Source organism: Perissodus microlepis, chromosome 11, assembly GCF_051167445.1.
Source record: "Perissodus microlepis isolate ML-2025 ecotype Zambia chromosome 11, ASM5116744v1, whole genome shotgun sequence".
Classification (NCBI taxonomy): domain Eukaryota; kingdom Metazoa; phylum Chordata; class Actinopteri; order Cichliformes; family Cichlidae; genus Perissodus; species Perissodus microlepis.
The window spans coordinates 2,356,945-2,379,649 of record NC_140471.1 but is presented as its reverse complement, the minus strand read 5'-3'; the positions used below and the strand labels follow the sequence as shown (position 1 = coordinate 2,379,649).

At 40.5% G+C, this 22,705-nt stretch overlaps 1 protein-coding gene across 1 annotated transcript; it reads right to left on the bottom strand.

Annotated features, from left to right (window-relative positions):
* Nucleotides 1–15,991: 15,991 nt before the first annotated feature.
* LOC146377053 (uncharacterized) lies at nt 15,992–20,835 on the bottom strand. Its single transcript, XM_084942587.1, has 5 exons — nt 19,646–20,835; nt 19,281–19,377; nt 18,797–18,907; nt 18,182–18,348; nt 15,992–17,849 (listed from the first exon to the last, which is right to left on the bottom strand). Exons 1-5 carry the CDS (start codon nt 20,389–20,391, stop codon nt 17,786–17,788), a joined length of 1,185 nt encoding a protein of 394 aa, XP_084798713.1. The 5' UTR covers nt 20,392–20,835; the 3' UTR covers nt 15,992–17,785.
* Between the last annotated feature and the right edge of the window lie 1,870 nt (nt 20,836–22,705).

Below are 22,705 nucleotides of genomic sequence, written 5' to 3'. Positions count from 1 at the left end.
CGATACGCGCATACAGAACGTCACATCACTACCACACGGTCAGGGGGGCTGACCGTGGCATACATACAACGGAAGTAAATAACCCTTCAGTCAGGACGGTGATATTAGCAATATTCCCTATTAATCCTTTCAGTCAAGCCTGTAAGTTACTGATAAACGCACGATTTAAATGATCAAATATGTCATTTGGGCAGTCTGGGTAATTCTTTTTTATATTTTTATTTATTGTCCAGAACATTCCATAATTTCTTCTAAAAATTTAGAAATAACCTCTATTCACAAGAAACCATTTACTGGGTATTAATCATTAATACTGGATAGTTTCAAGAATGTTACTTGTTTACTCAGGAGCCAATCATTTATTGTGTTGTGGCCGTCAGAGCTGTCCAGCCACTCTTTCTCTCTCTGTGGATTCCCTGGCAGCATGGCTGCTTACTCACTCAGCTGGCTCTCTGGCTGGCACACCTTTCAACCACTTGCAATATTTAAACAGCAGCTCCACTTCTCTCCAGGTCTTTATATTTGCTGTTGCTGTACACAGCACTGTCTCACATCTTCTGTTACCTCTCTTTGTGTTATCTAGTCTGTTAATCAGTTATTTCTGTGCTCTACAAACCTGAACTATGAGGCTGAATTTGAGGCTTAGTGAGGTAACTTCAGGCCTAGAAGAGTGTGATGCCGAGCTAAGCATATAGTACAAGTTTTCATTGTTTATGTTTAAATCACCATATGTTGAATGCATATACTAATATGTGGAAGGTTATGTTCATTGAAGCGATCAACAAATATATAGGCCACTGCCTAATCATTTCTTTAGAAAATAGCTTCCCTGTTCAATGCACAGATAGTAGCATCACCTACCATCAAGAGATCAGCAAGCTACAGTGGGGCAAAAAAGTATTTAGTCAGCCACCGATTGTGCAAGTTCCCCCACCTAAAATGATGACAGAGGTCAGTAATTTGCACCAGAGGTACACTTCAACTGTGAGAGACAGAATGTGAAAAAAAAATCCATGAATCCACATGGTAGGATTTGTAAAGAATTTATTCGTAAATCAGGGTGGAAAATAAGTATTTGGTCAATAACAAAAATACAACTCAATACTTTGTAACATAACCTTTGTTGGCAATAACAGAGGTCAAACGTTTACTATAGGTCTTTACCAGGTTTGCACACACAGTAGCTGGTATTTTGGCCCATTCCTCCATGCAGATCTTCTCGAGAGCAGTGATGTTTTGGGGCTGTCGCCGAGCAACACGGACTTTCAACTCCCGCCACAGATTTTCTATGGGGTTGAGGTCTGGAGACTGGCTAGGCCACTCCAGGACTTTCAAATGCTTCTTACGGAGCCACTCCTTTGTTGCCCGTGCGGTGTGTTTTGGATCATTGTCATGTTGGAAGACCCAGCCTCGTTTCATCTTCAAAGTCCTCACTGATGGAAGGAGGTTTTGGCTCAAAATCTCACGATACATGGCCCCATTCATTCTGTCCTTAACACGGATCAGTCGTCCTGTCCCCTTGGCAGAAAAACAGCCCCATAGCATGATGTTTCCACCCCCATGCTTCACAGTAGGTATGGTGTTCTTGGGATGCAACTCAGTATTCTTCTTCCTCCAAACACGACGAGTTGAGTTTATACCAAAAAGTTCTACTTTGGTTTCATCTGACCACATGACATTCTCCCAATCCTCTGCTGTATCATCCATGTGCTCTCTGGCAAACTTCAGACGGGCCTGGACATGCACTGGCTTCAGCAGCAGAACACGTCTGGCACTGCGGGATTTGATTCCCTGCCGTTGTAGTGTGTTACTGATGGTGGCCTTTGTTACTGTGGTCCCAGCTCTCTGCAGGTCATTCACCAGGTCCCCCTGTGTGGTTCTGGGATCTTTGCTCACCGTTCTCATGATCATTTTGACCCCACGGGATGAGATCTTGCGTGGAGCCCCAGATCGAGGGAGATTATCAGTGGTCTTGTATGTCTTCCATTTTCTGATGATTGCTCCCACAGTTGATTTTTTCACACCAAGCTGCTTGCCTATTGTAGATTCACTCTTCCCAGTCTGGTTCAGGTCTACAATACTTTTCCTGGTGTCCTTCGAAAGCTCTTTGGTCTTGGCCATGGCGGAGTTTGGAGTCTGACTGTTTGAGGCTGTGGACAGGTGTCTTTTATACAGATGATGAGTTCAAACAGGTGCCATTCATACAGGTAACGAGTGGGGGACAGAAAAGCTTCTTACAGAAGACGTTACAGGTCTGTGAGAGCCAGAGATTTTCCTTGTTTGAGGTGACCAAATACTTTTCCACCCTGATTTACGAATAAATTCTTTACAAATCCTACCATGTGGATTCATGGATTTTTTTTTCACATTCTGTCTCTCACAGTTGGAGTGTACCTCTGGTGGAAATTACTGACCTCTGTCATCATTTTAAGTGGGGGAACTTGCACAATCGGTGGCTGACTAAATACTTTTTTGCCCCACTGTAAATGGGCCAGATTTACTAATGAAAATGGATTAGCATTAATAGTGTTCTAGAGTCAGTTGAAACTCTAGCATTAAATGTAGCTGGTTGAGGCAACAATGAGTCCTGTTAGAGAATTAGGATCACAGGTATCTGTTGAATTGCTTCTTCATCGAAATGGAGCAGCAGGATGTACATGCAGAACTGCAAATAGGATATACATACGTGTGAACAGAGAAAACTGTAGCATGTGCTAGTTAAGCACTGCCCTCCAGAAATCATGAAATAGTCAGGGAAAATAAATAAATAAATAACTAATATTAAAAGGCTCAAATACTTGTTTCAAATGGAAATTCATTTATAACTTTTTCTAAATGCATTTTTCTGGATTTTTTTTGGTTATTGTTCTGTAATTAACTGGCCCATAGCTGTGAAACTGGACATGAGTTCTTGATTCTATGGAGATTAACAGTAATCCAGAAATTTACAAATTTGTCCCAGGGACATCGTGTAAATGTTGTCCCAGGGACATCGTGTAAATGTTGTCCCAGGGACATCGTGTAAATGTTGTCCCTGGGACATCGTGTAAATGTTGTCCCAGGGACATCGTGTAAATGTTGTCCCAGGGACATCGTGTAAATGTTGTCCCTGGGACATCGTTTAAATGTTGTCCCTGGGACATCGTTTAAATGTTGTTCCTGGGACATCGTGTAAATGTTGTCCCTGGGACATTGTGTAAATGTTGTCCCTGGGACATCGTTTAAATGTTGTTCCTGGGACATCGTTTAAATGTTGTTCCTGGGACATCGTGTAAATGTTGTCCCAGGGACATCGTGTAAATGTTGTCCCAGGGACATTGTGTAAATGTTGTCCCTGGGACATCGTTTAAATGTTGTTCCTGGGACATCGTTTAAATGTTGTTCCTGGGACATCGTGTAAATGTTGTCCCAGGGACATCGTGTAAATGTTGTTCCTGGGACATCGTGTAAATGTTGTCCCAGGGACATCGTGTAAATGTTGTCCCAGGGACATTGTGTAAATGTTGTCCCTGGGACATCGTTTAAATGTTGTTCCTGGGACATCGTGCAAATGTTGTCCCTGGGACATCGTTTAAATGTTGTTCCTGGGACATCGTGTAAATGTTGTCCCAGGGACATCGTGTAAATGTTGTCCCAGGGACATCGTGTAAATGTTGTCCCTGGGACATTGTGTAAATGTTGTCCCAGGGACATCGTGCAAATGTTGTTCCTGGGACATCGTGTAAATGTTGTCCCAGGGACATTGTGTAAATGTTGTGCCAGGGACATCGTGTAACAAAGTGCATACTTTTTGAAGGTATGACTTGGACTGTGGTAACTATGTTCTTATCACAAAGGGTTTATAAGTTGCCACTATAAACAAACAGCATTTTCCAAAATGGAAGCCTTGTCAGAAGAACCTGAAAAATACCTTTCTGAAACCTTTTCTGTGTAAAGATTTGCTCAAAAGCAATGCACACAGATTAAAACATTTCTGTCTTGGCCATCTGATAAAGAACACCAAAAATTGAGTGGTGCGTGTTGAGTCAGTGGTCTTGATTTGTTTCGTACACACTATAGAACTTAATTAATGTAAACAAAAAATGACACTTTCTATATGTTTGTGTATCTGCAGAATTAATTACAAGTCTCACCTGACAAGCTTTCGCAATTTTGCAGTGTCATTCTTGACAGAAAAACATACTTGTCACATTCTTTTTATTTCCAGAAAAACATCTTTCAGATGTATGAGAAATTGATTGGAGCCTGTCTGGAAAACGGCAGCCACTGGACCTTGTTTGTAAGTTGCACAGATTTTGCACTCTCTCTAGTGCATGATACTTTTCAGTGTCCCTCATTAGGAAAGCTCAAGGCCCAAGCCTACCATATCCATCTTTTTACAAAACAGTTTTGTGACATACCCAAGAGGACCATAGTCTATATGAATTCATTTGGAGAGTCGGAGGTCAGAAAACGTGCGGTGTTGAAAAACTAGAGGTAATTAATTAAATGGTAAATGGTAAATGGCCTGTATTTATATAGCGCTTTACTAGTCCCTAAGGACCCCAAAGCGCTTTACATATCCAGTCATCCACCCATTCACACACACATTCACACACTGGCGATGGTAAGCTACATTGTAGCCACAGCCACCCTGGGGCGCACTGACAGAGGCGAGGCTGCCGGACACTGGCGCCACCGGGCCCTCTGACCACCACCAGTAGGCAACAGGTGAAGTGTCTTGCCCAAGGACACAACGACCGAGACTGTCCAAGCCGGGGCTCGAACCGGCAACCTTCCGATTACAAGGCGAACTCCCAACTCTTGAGCCACGATCGCCTTAATTAACATATTTAACATAACATATTTAATTTAATTGAAATCATTACCGAACGTGGTTATTGATTTCTCTATATGCTTTTTATTTGTAATAACTGCGATCTCTCAGCTCATTTGCTTCAGCAAGAGGCTGCACTGGAGAGTGGACTTTGTCACATGTGAGCCACCCACATCAACAGGATGGGAACTCATGTGGAGTGCATGTCGTAATGGTACTGAAAACTATAGCTTTAACCTATATAAGTAATGTTTACATTTTTGCCTATTCAGTTTTTAAAGCTTTAGAGGCAGGATGGTAGGGGGGGGGGGGTTAAAAAAAAATCCCATTTCTTTGTTAATCGAATTTTTTTTCTTCTTTTTTTTCTTTTTTCTTCTTCTTCGTCAATTATTAGTTTGCCCAATCTCTCATTGAGGGTAAAACACATGTGGAGGAGTACAACACTGAAATCCCAAAGCTCACGTCCCGACTTTGCCACTACTTATTTTCCTCAATAGGTAAATATAAAATTAGCCGTCTTCTTTTTCTCTAACATTGGAAAATGTAACTTGTACTTAAACAAATTATATTTTGCAGATCGAACTAGGAAGTGCAGTCAGTGCTGGTGTGTGATTGCAGCCAAAGACCGGGTACGCTACGACATGTCCTTAGCCATATAGATTGTTTATATAATGGACTTTGTTCATTTGTTTTTTGTTTGTTTGTTTTTTAAATTCACAGGTGCAGTGCCAGAAATGTGGTGCATACAAGCACATGCGTTGTTTAAAGTCTGTTTGTGGCATCTGTATCTTCTGTGAGAGTAAGTCACAATATAAGTAAACAATGTCCAAAAATGTTTAAAGTGAAAAAGTTTTCGTAATTTTGCCTTTGCACACCAGGACTGTGTAATTAAAGTGGACGTTTCAAGATCCAGTTTTTACACAAAACTATTTTAGACATAACTGTGTCGTATTGTGGGGATTTCCCTTCACAATTAAATTGATATAGTGCTGTTTATATCATTCTTCTTTATGTAACAGCACAGTGCAGCACAGCAGAGGGAAAGGAGTTGTGCAGCATAGTAGGTGGCTATACAGGAGGAGCAATAGAAGTAGCCAGCGAAGAATGTCATCAGGGAAAGCATCAGGCAGCGAATGACAAAGGAAAAGTTCCTAAGGGAGAGGACATCTGAAGCAAGACGGAAAGTAACAGTGAGATAGGAGGACTGACAGTCAGAGATGAAGGTACACAGACTGAAAGAGATGGAGGTACACAGACTGAAAGAGATGAAGGTACACAGACTGAAAGAGATGAAGGTACACAGAGTGAAAGAGATGGAGGTACACAGACTGAAAGAGATGAAGGTACACAGACTGAAAGAGATGAAGGTACACAGACTGAAAGAGATGAAGGTACACAGACTGAAAGAGATGAAGGTACACAGAGTGAAAGAGATGAAGGTACACAGACTGAAAGAGATGGAGGTACACAGACTGAAAGAGATGAAGGTACACAGACTGAAAGAGATGAAGGTACACAGAGTGAAAGAGATGAAGGTACACAGACTGAAAGAGATGGAGGTACACAGACTGAAAGAGATGGAGGTACACAGACTGAAAGAGATGAAGGTACACAGACTGAAAGAGATGAAGGTACACAGACTGAAAGAGATGGAGGTACACAGACTGAAAGAGATGAAGGTACACAGACTGAAAGAGATGAAGGTACACAGACTGAAAGAGATGAAGGTACACAGACTGAAACAGATGGAGGTACACAGACTGAAAGAGATGGAGGTACACAGACTGAAAGAGATGGAGGTACACAGACTGAAAGAGATGAAGGTACACAGAGTGAAAGAGATGGAGGTACACAGACTGAAAGAGATGGAGGTACACAGACTGAAAGAGATGAAGGTACACAGAGTGAAAGAGATGGAGGTACACAGACTGAAAGAGATGGAGGTACACAGACTGAAAGAGATGAAGGTACACAGACTGAAAGAGATGGAGGTACACAGACTGAAAGAGATGGAGGTACACAGACTGAAAGAGATGAAGGTACACAGAGTGAAAGAGATGGAGGTACACAGACTGAAAGAGATGGAGGTACACAGACTGAAAGAGATGGAAGTACACAGACTGAAAGAGATGAAGGTACACAGACTGAAAGAGATGAAGGTACACAGACTGAAAGAGATGGAGGTACACAGACTGAAAGAGATGAAGGTACACAGACTGAAAGAGATGAAGGTACACAGACTGAAAGAGATGAAGGTACACAGAGTGAAAGAGATGGAGGTACACAGACTGAAAGAGATGGAGGTACACAGACTGAAAGAGATGAAGGTACACAGAGTGAAAGAGATGGAGGTACACAGACTGAAAGAGATGAAGGTACACAGACTGAAAGAGATGAAGGTACACAGAGTGAAAGAGATGAAGGTACACAGAGTGAAAGAGATGAAGGTACACAGACTGAAAGAGATGAAGGTACACAGAGTGAAAGAGATGAAGGTACACAGACTGAAAGAGATGGAGGTACACAGACTGAAAGAGATGAAGGTACACAGAGTGAAAGAGATGAAGGTACACAGACTGAAAGAGATGAAGGTACACAGACTGAAAGAGATGGAGGTACACAGAGTGAAAGAGATGAAGGTACACAGAGTGAAAGAGATGAAGGTACACAGACTGAAAGAGATGAAGGTACACAGACTGAAAGAGATGAAGGTACACAGAGTGAAAGAGATGAAGGTACACAGAGTGAAAGAGATGAAGGTACACAGACTGAAAGAGATGAAGGTACACAGAGTGAAAGAGATGAAGGTACACAGAGTGAAAGAGATGAAGGTACACAGACTGAAAGAGATGAAGGTACACAGAGTGAAAGAGATGAAGGTACACAGAGTGAAAGAGATGAAGGTACACAGACTGAAAGAGATGGAGGTACACAGACTGAAAGAGATGAAGGTACACAGAGTGAAAGAGATGGAGGTACACAGACTGAAAGAGATGGAGGTACACAGACTGAAAGAGATGAAGGTACACAGAGTGAAAGAGATGAAGGTACACAGACTGAAAGAGATGAAGGTACACAGACTGAAAGAGATGGAGGTACACAGAATGAAAGAGATGAAGGTACACAGACTGAAAGAGATGAAGGTACACAGACTGAAAGAGATGAAGGTACACAGACTGAAAGAGATGAAGGTACACAGACTGAAAGAGATGGAGGTACACAGAGTGAAAGAGATGCAGGTACACAGACTGAAAGAGATGAAGGTACACAGACTGAAAGAGATGAAGGTACACAGACTGAAAGAGATGGAGGTACACAGACTGAAAGAGATGAAGGTACACAGAGTGAAAGAGATGGAGGTACACAGACTGAAAGAGATGGAGGTACACAGACTGAAAGAGATGAAGGTACACAGAGTGAAAGAGATGAAGGTACACAGACTGAAAGAGATGAAGGTACACAGACTGAAAGAGATGGAGGTACACAGACTGAAAGAGATGAAGGTACACAGACTGAAAGAGATGAAGGTACACAGACTGAAAGAGATGAAGGTACACAGACTGAAAGAGATGGAGGTACACAGAGTGAAAGAGATGCAGGTACACAGACTGAAAGAGATGGAGGTACACAGACTGAAAGAGATGAAGGTACACAGAGTGAAAGAGATGAAGGTACACAGAGTGAAAGAGATGGAGGTACACAGACTGAAAGAGATGGAGGTACACAGACTGAAAGAGATGAAGGTACACAGAGTGAAAGAGATGGAGGTACACAGACTGAAAGAGATGAAGGTACACAGACTGAAAGAGATGAAGGTACACAGAGTGAAAGAGATGAAGGTACACAGAGTGAAAGAGATGAAGGTACACAGACTGAAAGAGATGAAGGTACACAGAGTGAAAGAGATGAAGGTACACAGACTGAAAGAGATGGAGGTACACAGACTGAAAGAGATGGAGGTACACAGACTGAAAGAGATGGAGGTACACAGACTGAAAGAGATGAAGGTACACAGAGTGAAAGAGATGGAGGTACACAGACTGAAAGAGATGAAGGTACACAGACTGAAAGAGATGAAGGTACACAGAGTGAAAGAGATGAAGGTACACAGAGTGAAAGAGATGAAGGTACACAGACTGAAAGAGATGAAGGTACACAGAGTGAAAGAGATGAAGGTACACAGACTGAAAGTGATGGAGGTACACAGACTGAAAGAGATGAAGGTACACAGAGTGAAAGAGATGAAGGTACACAGACTGAAAGAGATGAAGGTACACAGACTGAAAGAGATGGAGGTACACAGAGTGAAAGAGATGAAGGTACACAGAGTGAAAGAGATGAAGGTACACAGACTGAAAGAGATGAAGGTACACAGACTGAAAGAGATGAAGGTACACAGAGTGAAAGAGATGAAGGTACACAGACTGAAAGAGATGAAGGTACACAGAGTGAAAGAGATGAAGGTACACAGACTGAAAGAGATGGAGGTACACAGAGTGAAAGAGATGAAGGTACACAGACTGAAAGAGATGAAGGTACACAGAGTGAAAGAGATGAAGGTACACAGACTGAAAGAGATGAAGGTACACAGAGTGAAAGAGATGAAGGTACACAGAGTGAAAGAGATGAAGGTACACAGACTGAAAGAGATGGAGGTACACAGACTGAAAGAAATGAAGGTACACAGAGTGAAAGAGATGAAGGTACACAGACTGAAAGAGATGAAGGTACACAGAGTGAAAGAGATGAAGGTACACAGACTGAAAGAGATGAAGGTACACAGAGTGAAAGAGATGAAGGTACACAGACTGAAAGAGATGAAGGTACACAGAGTGAAAGAGATGAAGGTACACAGAGTGAAAGAGATGAAGGTACACAGACTGAAAGAGATGGAGGTACACAGACTGAAAGAGATGAAGGTACACAGAGTGAAAGAGATGGAGGTACACAGACTGAAAGAGATGGAGGTACACAGACTGAAAGAGATGAAGGTACACAGAGTGAAAGAGATGAAGGTACACAGACTGAAAGAGATGAAGGTACACAGACTGAAAGAGATGGAGGTACACAGACTGAAAGAGATGAAGGTACACAGAGTGAAAGAGATGGAGGTACACAGACTGAAAGAGATGAAGGTACACAGACTGAAAGAGATGGAGGTACACAGAGTGAAAGAGATGAAGGTACACAGAGTGAAAGAGATGAAGGTACACAGACTGAAAGAGATGAAGGTACACAGACTGAAAGAGATGAAGGTACACAGACTGAAAGAGATGAAGGTACACAGACTGAAAGAGATGGAGGTACACAGAGTGAAAGAGATGAAGGTACACAGACTGAAAGAGATGGAGGTACACAGACTGAAAGAGATGAAGGTACACAGACTGAAAGAAATGAAGGTACACAGAGTGAAAGAGATGGAGGTACACAGACTGAAAGAGATGAAGGTACACAGACTGAAAGAGATGGAGGTACACAGAGTGAAAGAGATGGAGGTACACAGACTGAAAGAGATGAAGGTACACAGACTGAAAGAGATGAAGGTACACAGAGTGAAAGAGATGGAGGTACACAGACTGAAAGAGATGGAGGTACACAGACTGAAAGAGATGAAGGTACACAGAGTGAAAGAGATGAAGGTACACAGACTGAAAGAGATGAAGGTACACAGACTGAAAGAGATGGAGGTACACAGACTGAAAGAGATGAAGGTACAAAGACTGAAAGAGATGGAGGTACACAGAGTGAAAGAGATGAAGGTACACAGAGTGAAAGAGATGAAGGTACACAGACTGAAAGAGATGAAGGTACACAGACTGAAAGAGATGAAGGTACACAGACTGAAAGAGATGAAGGTACACAGACTGAAAGAGATGGAGGTACACAGAGTGAAAGAGATGAAGGTACACAGAGTGAAAGAGATGGAGGTACACAGACTGAAAGAGATGAAGGTACACAGAGTGAAAGAGATGGAGGTACACAGACTGAAAGAGATGAAGGTACACAGACTGAAAGAGATGGAGGTACACAGAGTGAAAGAGATGAAGGTACACAGAGTGAAAGAGATGAAGGTACACAGACTGAAAGAGATGAAGGTACACAGACTGAAAGAGATGAAGGTACACAGACTGAAAGAGATGAAGGTACACAGACTGAAAGAGATGGAGGTACACAGAGTGAAAGAGATGAAGGTACACAGACTGAAAGAGATGGAGGTACACAGACTGAAAGAAATGAAGGTACACAGAGTGAAAGAGATGGAGGTACACAGACTGAAAGAGATGAAGGTACACAGACTGAAAGAGATGAAGGTACACAGACTGAAAGAGATGGAGGTACACAGACTGAAAGAAATGAAGGTACACAGAGTGAAAGAGATGGAGGTACACAGACTGAAAGAGATGAAGGTACACAGACTGAAAGAGATGGAGGTACACAGACTGAAAGAGATGAAGGTACACAGACTGAAAGAGATGGAGGTACACAGACTGAAAGAGATGAAGGTACACAGACTGAAAGAGATGGAGGTACACAGACTGAAAGAGATGAAGGTACACAGACTGAAAGAGATGGAGGTACACAGAGTGAAAGAGATGAAGGTACACAGACTGAAAGAGATGGAGGTACACAGACTGAAAGAGATGAAGGTACACAGAGTGAAAGAGATGAAGGTACACAGAGTGAAAGAGATGAAGGTACAAAGAGATGAAGGTACACAGAGTGACAGAGATGAAGGTACACAGACTGAAAGAGATGAAGGTACACAGACTGAAAGAGATGGAGGTACACAGACTGAAAGAGATGAAGGTACACAGACTGAAAGAGATGGAGGTACACAGACTGAAAGAGATGAAGGTACACAGACTGAAAGAGATGAAGGTACACAGACTGAAAGAGATGAAGGTACACAGACTGAAAGAGATGGAGGTACACAGACTGAAAGAGATGAAGGTACACAGACTGAAAGAGATGGAGGTACACAGACTGAAAGAGATGAAGGTACACAGACTGAAAGAGATGGAGGTACACAGACTGAAAGAGATGGAGGTACACAGACTGAAAGAGATGAAGGTACACAGAGTGAAAGAGATGGAGGTACACAGACTGAAAGAGATGGAGGTACACAAACTGAAAGAGATGAAGGTACACAGAGTGAAAGAGATGAAGGTACACAGAGTGAAAGAGATGAAGGTACACAGACTGAAAGAGATGAAGGTACACAGACTGAAAGAGATGAAGGTACACAGACTGAAAGAGATGAAGGTACACAGACTGAAAGAGATGGAGGTACACAGACTGAAAGAGATGAAGGTACACAGAGTGAAAGAGATGAAGGTACACAGAGTGAAAGAGATGAAGGTACACAGACTGAAAGAGATGAAGGTACACAGACTGAAAGAGATGAAGGTACACAGACTGAAAGAGATGGAGGTACACAGACTGAAAGAGATGAAGGTACACAGAGTGAAAGAGATGAAGGTACACAGAGTGAAAGAGATGAAGGTACACAGACTGAAAGAGATGAAGGTACACAGACTGAAAGAGATGGAGGTACACAGACTGAAAGAGATGAAGGTACACAGAGTGAAAGAGATGAAGGTACACAGAGTGAAAGAGATGAAGGTACACAGACTGAAAGAGATGAAGGTACACAGACTGAAAGAGATGAAGGTACACAGACTGAAAGAGATGAAGGTACACAGACTGAAAGAGATGGAGGTACACAGAGTGAAAGAGATGAAGGTACACAGAGTGAAAGAGATGGAGGTACACAGACTGAAAGAGATGAAGGTACACAGAGTGAAAGAGATGGAGGTACACAGACTGAAAGAGATGAAGGTACACAGACTGAAAGAGATGGAGGTACACAGAGTGAAAGAGATGAAGGTACACAGAGTGAAAGAGATGAAGGTACACAGACTGAAAGAGATGAAGGTACACAGACTGAAAGAGATGAAGGTACACAGACTGAAAGAGATGAAGGTACACAGACTGAAAGAGATGGAGGTACACAGAGTGAAAGAGATGAAGGTACACAGACTGAAAGAGATGGAGGTACACAGACTGAAAGAAATGAAGGTACACAGAGTGAAAGAGATGGAGGTACACAGACTGAAAGAGATGAAGGTACACAGACTGAAAGAGATGAAGGTACACAGACTGAAAGAGATGGAGGTACACAGACTGAAAGAAATGAAGGTACACAGAGTGAAAGAGATGGAGGTACACAGACTGAAAGAGATGAAGGTACACAGACTGAAAGAGATGGAGGTACACAGACTGAAAGAGATGAAGGTACACAGACTGAAAGAGATGGAGGTACACAGACTGAAAGAGATGAAGGTACACAGACTGAAAGAGATGGAGGTACACAGACTGAAAGAGATGAAGGTACACAGACTGAAAGAGATGGAGGTACACAGAGTGAAAGAGATGAAGGTACACAGACTGAAAGAGATGGAGGTACACAGACTGAAAGAGATGAAGGTACACAGAGTGAAAGAGATGAAGGTACACAGAGTGAAAGAGATGAAGGTACAAAGAGATGAAGGTACACAGAGTGACAGAGATGAAGGTACACAGACTGAAAGAGATGAAGGTACACAGACTGAAAGAGATGGAGGTACACAGACTGAAAGAGATGAAGGTACACAGACTGAAAGAGATGGAGGTACACAGACTGAAAGAGATGAAGGTACACAGACTGAAAGAGATGAAGGTACACAGACTGAAAGAGATGAAGGTACACAGACTGAAAGAGATGGAGGTACACAGACTGAAAGAGATGAAGGTACACAGACTGAAAGAGATGGAGGTACACAGACTGAAAGAGATGAAGGTACACAGACTGAAAGAGATGGAGGTACACAGACTGAAAGAGATGGAGGTACACAGACTGAAAGAGATGAAGGTACACAGAGTGAAAGAGATGGAGGTACACAGACTGAAAGAGATGGAGGTACACAAACTGAAAGAGATGAAGGTACACAGAGTGAAAGAGATGGAGGTACACAGACTGAAAGAGATGAAGGTACACAGACTGAAAGAGATGAAGGTACACAGACTGAAAGAGATGAAGGTACACAGACTGAAAGAGATGGAGGTACACAGACTGAAAGAGATGGAGGTACACAGACTGAAAGAGATGGAGGTACACAGACTGAAAGAGATGAAGGTACACAGACTGAAAGAGATGAAGGTACACAGACTGAAAGAGATGAAGGTACACAGACTGAAGACAAAGAAAAAGAAACAGAAGTATACGGCACAAGTCTGAGTACAGATAATGCTGCTGATGATGATGTTGACAGGATCGATGCAGATACAGAATTTCAAACTGATTCAGAAGGAACTAGTACAGTTTACAGAGTGCATGGTCGCTTATCTGTACCAAGCTCAAAAAAGAAAACCTACACAATGACAGAAGACGAGATCAAGCGCAGAATCCAAGCAGAGAACATGTCAGTTCATGTTTTCAGAGGTTTGATTGGGGTAGGTATACATTTCGTGATTTTGATGTCACCTGAAATAAATCCGGGTTACTCGTATCAATGAAGTGACAATGTGGCTGGAAGTTGTGCATTTGCTGCAACATATACACAATTACACCATGTAAACAAAAGCATTTAACTTTGTTTGTGTGTGTGTGTGTCTCTCTGCTCTTTTGGTATTTGCACTTTTTCTTTTTTAGGGCCGTAAAGCCAAACTGCCCGCAGTGATTCTTGACAGGCCTAAGAAGGCCAAAACTAAAGTAACAGCGTTTAGTGTTCTGAGTGAAGAGGAGGCTGGGGAGCTAGCCCTCGGGTTTGCCAGAAGATTGGCCTGCGATGTCACAAGAGACATGGTCTGTAAAGGCATCGACCATTCAAGTGCTGATATGACAAAGTAAGTTAGTAGAATAATATGAAAGTCGTATCTTTTTTGGTATTATTTGTCATTTCCCCGTATTTGGTTTATTGGTGTAATATTGTTAATCTTACTTTCTAATAACAGACAGACTCTTCGCAAAATCCAACACAACCTTAAACAGGAACTGACTGATTCCTCAACCTTGAGTTTGCTGACACACACCTTTGGCCCTGCTGCACTGGATTCTGTCATTTCGTTCCTGTGTGAAAAACTGGATCTTGTCTCTTAAATAATGAAACCTTTTGTTTGTTCTGTAAATCAGAATCTTGAAAATTGTTCACTGTTGTTTTAAGTTTGTATTAAGTTAACTATTTGGCAAAAATGTTTGGTTCCTAATCCAAACAGCATAATGACTGTTCTAACACACATCTTAAAAATGCTACAAAGAAAGAAAATTATCACATATGTTTCAATATGAATGTAATTGTGTCACACTCGGTTTGTAGTAGCTTTCCTGTTTTATTTTGTGAGTTTTGGTATGTTTACACTGTTGTCATTTTCATCTTCCCTTATTAGTTTTACTGTATTTAATTAGTCTGATTTAATAACTTATAATTATTTACTTTCCAGTGTGTATATATGCTCCTCGTTTGGATTATTGTTTGTTTGAGTTCTGCCTGTCTTTTCTATTAAAGATTTGGACTTTTGGACCATTAGTGGACCTCGTAGGTTTTTATTCTGTGCAACTGGTAATTGACTGGGTTTAATTTAGTGTCCTGGAAAACAGGCCCCAGGGATCTGGTCATTTTAACCCCCTAAGACCCAAAATCTTCCATGGCATGCATTTTTAATTTCTCTTTGATATTTGGGCCGATTGGGACCCGATGAATGTAAAAACAAAGAATTACCAGATTTTTAAAAAAAAATTTTTACCTAATTTTTGTTTCTGAGAAAAATGAGAGCCACATATGAGGACATTCATTTGAAATTTCGATAGAACAGTTGCAGTATAATGTCCTCGTAACTGTATATCAGGCACTTGTTGATCAAGATTTTTGTATTTTGGTCTAAATAACCCAAAATGTGATGTCCAGATATGTGGACGCCAGGTCCTAGGAGGCTGGAGTAAAGTGTTAGAGCTATTTATACCTATGTAAACTTTTATACACTGGTTTTTACCTGTCTTGTTTCAGAAAGGTTTAAAAGAGTAATGTCCACAGTTTATAAATTTTGAATTCAACATATTTTATTAAAGTAATTGAGCTTGAACACAGAAAAAACAGAATCAAATAATCATAAAATCAAATCACTTGCACTATACTGAACTCTAATCTACTCTGAGCTAATGCCGGTTTCCAACACTAATGATCGGGTGAAGGAGAGAGATGAGGGTGTGCACGGCCACTGGTGCTCTTATCCCCGTTCTGTGTGATACAATCCAACAGGAAAGCAGTCAAACCCTTGGACATTAGCCAAGTTAACGTTCACAAATATATACACACAGAGGAACTCTGAGCCCCAATGTCAGCATTAGCACAAACATGCCACTTCATACCAAATTTCAGTGTGAGGTCAGGTATTAGTCTCATTCCATTACTCCGGCTATATTTTCTTACTCATCATTACTATTAAACTTACACTTAAGACTAACTATTAACAAAATCACACCCCGATAACTCTGTTATTACACTTTGTATTTAATCATAAAAAGGCTGGATGTTGAAACCTTTTACTTCTATTTTGTATGAGCCAGGGGTCCTCAACAGCTGATACTCTATGTCCAAAAAGTGACAGGTACTGTTTTATGGAGCAAAAAACTTAAGAGCGCATATTTTATAAATAATACCAACAATTACAAATGCAGACCTTTAATAGTAATAAGTAATCCTTTATTTATAATACATAGCAATATAAAAATAGTAACATATGAAAACATTACAATGGGCACAGATGAATTTGTATCAGAAACAGCAACCAAGCCAAAGTAATGAATAACACACATAAATAACAACTGCTTGAGAGAGCAAACAATTTCTTTTCATCTGTTCCTTGGCAGAAAGTTAAGACAGCTATTCAGCTTTAGGTTTCAATAAACAGAAGTAATGGATGCAGTCCCTTTGAAATGTCTACACAAAAGTCTACTTGTGCATATACTTAGCTTTAACTCTTCTCTTTTTTGTTTTGTATTCCAAAAGGTTTTCATTTTCTCCAGAGGATGTCTCTCTTTCAGTGGTTATCGACTGTTCACATTCATTTTCACAGACTGTTGGAATGTCGATGCTGGCCGAACGTTTCTTGCTAGAATGCAATGGCCTAATTTTGCATGCATTATCTGTCGTCTTTATTTTGTACTGACATATACTTTTGCCTACTTCTTGTTTTGTTTTTAAGACATTTGTATGCAGTTCATCTATCATTGCAGTAATGCCCTCTGGAATGAATGCCCACTGTTTAACTGTGTCTAAAACAGCATTTAGTTTTCCAACCGCATCTTCTGTGCATTTTTTGTCTGTGCTTTCAACAGGAGTGTCATTCAAAGTTGATAGAGGACTTTTCAGAGAGTTTTTCATTTGTTTAAAATGGCTACAAGCCACCTTCAGGCAAGCACATGTGTTATAGTGAGAGAACGAACAACAATTGCACTGAAGTGTTTCAACCGATGCAAAAAAACACAGATTTCCAAACAAACTTGGCATTTTTATCACTTTCAAGTCCTCACAGTGTACAAAGTAATGCCTTTCTTTCACTGCAATTTTTGCCAAGGTAGAAATGTCTGTTTCCATGTTTGGATAGATGTCATTGTCAACCTCTGCTAATTTTGCAAGTAACACCAGATGCTTGCAAAGAATCCTCGTAAGCCATATGTACAGTTGCAGTAGGACTCAACAGGGCAGACATCATACACTATGTCTTCTCTTGACTCAGATGGGACTTGATATGCATTAACTCCATGGCTGTTCTTGACTGTAATTTTAAGAGCCCAACCACTTTCCATCAGTCTTGAAGCAGAGTCTGAAACTTGAGACAAGGTGTCAGCAAACCTGTTTTTCATGCGGCCCACATCTTGCAGGCTTTTTATGACTGAGAAGTAGTCGTCGGCCTTCCCTAGGAGCACTTCAATCAGATCATCCAGACGTCTTTCTTATAGCCAGATAAAAACTGGTATTTCAGGCGGTGGAAAAATCTGAAAAAAAGTTATTTGAAATGATTAGTAACTGTAATTGAAGGAATTTAAAGTTTAAATCAAGACTGTATTATTTTTAAAAAAATTGGAATACCTATTGCACACGTCTTTTATAAAGGAATGCTCTGTGCCGGTTTAGCTGGTTTGGGCAAATCCACCTACTCTGGTTTTTGTTGTGATAACATAAAAAACACTGCTAGAATTTAAAGGATTTGCCTAAAAGCTGTTCTGGCAATGACATGAAGAACCTACTCAGTTTAGCCTCTTGGATTAATGCATAATATCTTTTTTTCAGCAATAAAATTGAATGAGGTCAAAATAATAAATCATACCTTTCAATCACATTGTTTGTTTCAGAACGAGTGTGACTGAAGCGACGGCCGTAGTCACACCACATGTGGCCAATGCCTTCCCAGTGCTTCTGAAAATACTGGCACACCAAAGGGTATTGCTTAAATGTCTGGCAAAACTCTACTGATGTGGCTTTAAAGTCGTCCTCCTAAGAGAATTGATGGCAACAGAATATATTTCAATCCATTTAACAGACCTATTGAAATCTTTAATATTATGTATTGAAGCCCTTTTCCTTTTATTGAATAACATTAAGAATTTTAAGTTATTAATAATATGTCGTGTTTTTGTATTAAGAAGCAATTATTTCTTCCCTTACAATGGCTAAGAAGGAACACTAAACCTATAAGCATATTTGGTTTCAGCATCTGTCTGTGAAAGAATCCCACTCACAAGTTCTACTGCACAGTGGGTGACACAATGATGGTCTGCACAGCTTAAGTACTTGTTTTGATAAGCAGGATAAGAAGCCAGTTTTAGAAATCATTTCAAAAATCTATTTTGTATCTCTCTGTAACTTTTTTTAGCAACTGAACGTTATTATGCTCTTAGTGTAATCAAGAAATCAAAATGTGAAATAGACAAATTACACTTACAGATGTGCAAGCTTTCAGCTTACAAAAGAAAGAAATGATTTCATTGCTCTTTTGGGTGTTAGAAAGCCCATGGACCCCGGACTCTGATTTTGAAAGCCATCGATTAACAGCCTGTGAATGTAAGAGAAAAAAAGTTAATCTGGAGAGAGAGACAGAGGAGCAGCTGTGCAAAAAGCATAAAAGAAAGCTGACGTCCAAAAATAACTTTGTCACTCACTGGACAAGAGGACCTGTGCATTACAGAAATCAACCAGGCAAACATATTTTTAAATGTCAAAAGGAGCTTTGAGAAGCAGCCACCAGAAGATGAGTGCACTGTGGTCTTAAATGGATGGACATAGTCCCTCAACATTTTATCCCTTTATATTCATTAACCTGAGTAGGTGAATATCACAATGAGGTAAATCATAACAACAGGACCCTGTTGTAAAAATGTGTTTCAGGTGCATCTTAGACAATGTGAAAAGAAAACAATGTGGTTTACCTGCAAGACATGGTACCAGCATAGAAGGATAGCTGACTCTGGAAAAACCTTCTGCAAAGCATTTATTTCCGCAAAGTCTTTGTCAACCATAAATGCTCTACAGAAAAAAAGAAAACACTAAATGAGTTTAAACAGTATGAAAATGTTTTTGCTATCTCAAAGCACCACTTCAATGCCAAATTAAACATTTCAACTCACAAGTAGATATATAAAATACTGCATACAGCCTATAGGAATAACTTTAACAACTGGAAAGGAAAGTTTTTTGCAGCCCATGCTGCAGCTATAGCATTAGATTCTGGCATGTTATAACTTTTTTGAAAAGGAATTATTTCAAAATTAATAGCTGTCAATGTATTATTTACCTCGGGGAAGGTGGGAAATGCTCACAAACTATTCCAAGAACAGTTTCCAGGCTTTTCTGACTTTCGTTGCTGACAATAGCATAGGCCACAGGGACTCCATGCCCATGATCATCTCTTACAACAAGTGTGAATAAGGGAAATGAATACTGGTTAACACAGTGCGTGGTGTCAACAAATACTAACTGTTTTGCATTGTTCTCCATGTTTGATTTCATTGCAGGTGTCTGCAAAATAATCATTAGTTCTTGGTCAGATGTGTATGGTTGATAGAAGAGAACATGTTCTTGATGTTTTCCATTAAGTAAGGTATGTACACTTTGACTGTCTCCACTGTTAAAGTGCTTCTTCCTCATCATGCAGGTTCTAACACTGTCAATGTCACGTGGTGTGACAAAATGCTCTCTGTTGTGAAGATCTCTGTGTCCATGTTCTTTGGCCCATTTATGACATTCGGTTAGTATGATGGCTGGCTTAGTTCCAAGGGAAAGCAGTTCCTCAATCTTCCTCCTCAAATCACTGGAAATATTGTTGAAATGTGCGTCTTTTGGGTCCGAAGGATCATGCCCATCATGCTTATCATATGTACGCTGCACGATGACTGTGTGGTCTTTCCAACATTTGAGTACTTTAAATGAAACATAGGCCTTACAGCCCACTGCTCTGTAGCTGTTTCGACTGTTTTTTTCCAGCTCTGATGCAGTTGAATTTGTAATAGTCTCTTTTCCTGTCTTTACCTGAGGCCACATTTATAATGTCCATGAAGGGTTAATGAGTTCAATTTTTCTAACACAACACTGAATGGGTCCTCCTGGCATTGTGACACATGCACACAAAGTTGTGTATCTTCTCCAGTTCTTTTTTTTTCGTCATTCAGAACACTTCTTCTAATTATATCGTCCATTTCTGGTGGAAAAATAACAAAGGTTTAATTAGTCAATATTCATTAATTCATTTTAACTTGTTTTGGGGTTTTTTTGCAATACAATGTAAATATTAAATATAATATTAAAACAATATATATATAATATAAAACAAACAGGGGCTAAAAGAGGCTAAACTTTCATATGGTATGTCTCTGGCAACTTTAACATGATGTCCCAGGGACAACATTTACACGATGTCCCTGGGACAACTTCTACACGATGTCCCAGGGACAACTTCTACACGATGTCCCAGGGACAACATTTACACGATGTCCCAGGGACAACTTCTACACGATGTCCCAGGGACAACATTTACACGATGTCCCAGGGACAACTTCTACACGATGTCCCAGGGACAACATTTACACGATGTCCCAGGGACAACTTCTACACGATGTCCCAGGGACAACATTTACATGATGTCCCAGGGACAACTTCTACACGATGTTGGTGTCCCAGAAACGATGTGGGCTTCATAGATAATTGGCAAACCTTCTGGAGGAAACCTGGTCTTGTTAGGAGAGACGGCATCCATCCCACTTTGGATGGAGCAGCTCTCATTTCTAGAAATATGGACAAATTTATTAAACCCCCCAAAATATGACTATCCAGAGTTGGGACCAGGAAGCAGAGTTGCAGTCTTACACGCCTCTCTGCAGCTTCTCTCCTCCTGCTACCCCCCCAAAAACCCATCTCCATAGAGACTGTGTCAGCTTCCAAAAAGACAAAAAACAAACTAAAAACCAGCAACAAACAACTTAAACATAAACAATCAAAAAGAAAGAACAATACAGTATCCACATCTGAACCAAAGAGTAAAACAGTGAAATGTGGATTATTAAATATTAGGTCTCCCTCCTCCAAGTCTCTGTTAGTACATGACTTAATAATTGATCAACAAATTGATTTACTCTGCCTTACAGAAACCTGGTTGCAGCAGGATGATTATGTTAGTTTAAATGAATCAACACCCCCGAGTCATTCTAACTACCAGAAACCTCAAAGCACAGGCCGAGGGGGCGGTGTGGCAGCAATTTTTCACACCAGCCTATTAATTAATGAAAGACCAAGACAGACTTTTAATTCATTTGAAAGCCTGATGCTTAACATTGTCCACCCCAGCTGTGAAACTCAGAAACCAGTCTTACTTGTTATCATCTATCGTCCACCTGGGCCTTACACAGAGTTTCTGTCTGATTTCTCAGACTTTATATCTAATTTAGTTCTGAGCTCAAATAAAATAATTATTGTGGGTGATTTTAACATCCATGTAGATGCTAAAAATGACAGCCTCAACATGGCATTTAGTCTGTTATTAGACTCAATTGGCTTCTCTCAAAATGTAAAAGAACCCACCCACCACTTTAATCACACTCTAGATCTTGTTTTAACATATGGCATAGAAACTGAACATTTAACAGTGTTTCCTGAAAACCCTCTCCTGTCTGATCATTTCCTGATAACATTTACATTTACAATAATTGATTACACAGCGGTGGAGAGTAGATTTTATCAAAGTAGATGTCTTTCTGAAAGCGCTGTAACTAAGTTTAAGAATATAATCCACCCACTGTTATCATCTTCAATGCCCTGTACCAACACAGAGCAGAGCAGCTATCTGAACGCTACCCCAACAGAGGTCGATTATCTTGTTAATAATTTCACCTCCTCACTACGTACGACTCTGGATACTGTAGCTCCAGTGAAAACTAAGGTCTCTAATCAGAAGTACCTGACTCCGTGGTATAATTCTCAAACACGTACCCTAAAGCAGATGACTCGTAATCTGGAGAGGAAATGGCGTGTCACAAATTTAGAGGATCATCATTTAGCCTGGAGAAATAGTTTGCTGCTTTATAAGAAAGCCCTCCGCAAAGCCAGAACATCTTACTATTCATCACTGATTGAAGAAAATAAGAACAACCCCAGGTTTCTCTTCAGCACTGTAGCCAGGCTGACAAAGAGTCAGAGCTCTGTTGAGCCAACCATCCCTTTAACGTTAACTAGTAATGACTTCATGAACTTCTTCACAAATAAAATTTTTATCATTAGAGAAAAAATTACCAGTAATCATCCCACAGATGTAATATTATCTACAGCTACTCTTAGTACCATTGATGTTAAGTTAGACTCTTTT

Bases quoted from the DNA above. Each gene is read 5' to 3' on its own strand.
- LOC146377053 (XM_084942587.1), bottom strand. From the start codon at position 20,391: ATGTGGCCTCAGGTAAAGACAGGAAAAGAGACTATTACAAATTCAACT. The intron at 19,378-19,645 runs GTAAATAATACA...TTTTTTCTGTAG, and splicing joins CATTTCCCACCTTCCCCGAG to AGCATTTATGGTTGACAAAG. The intron at 17,850-18,181 runs GTATGATTTATT...ACTTTTTTTCAG, and splicing joins ACAAACAATGTGATTGAAAG to ATTTTTCCACCGCCTGAAAT.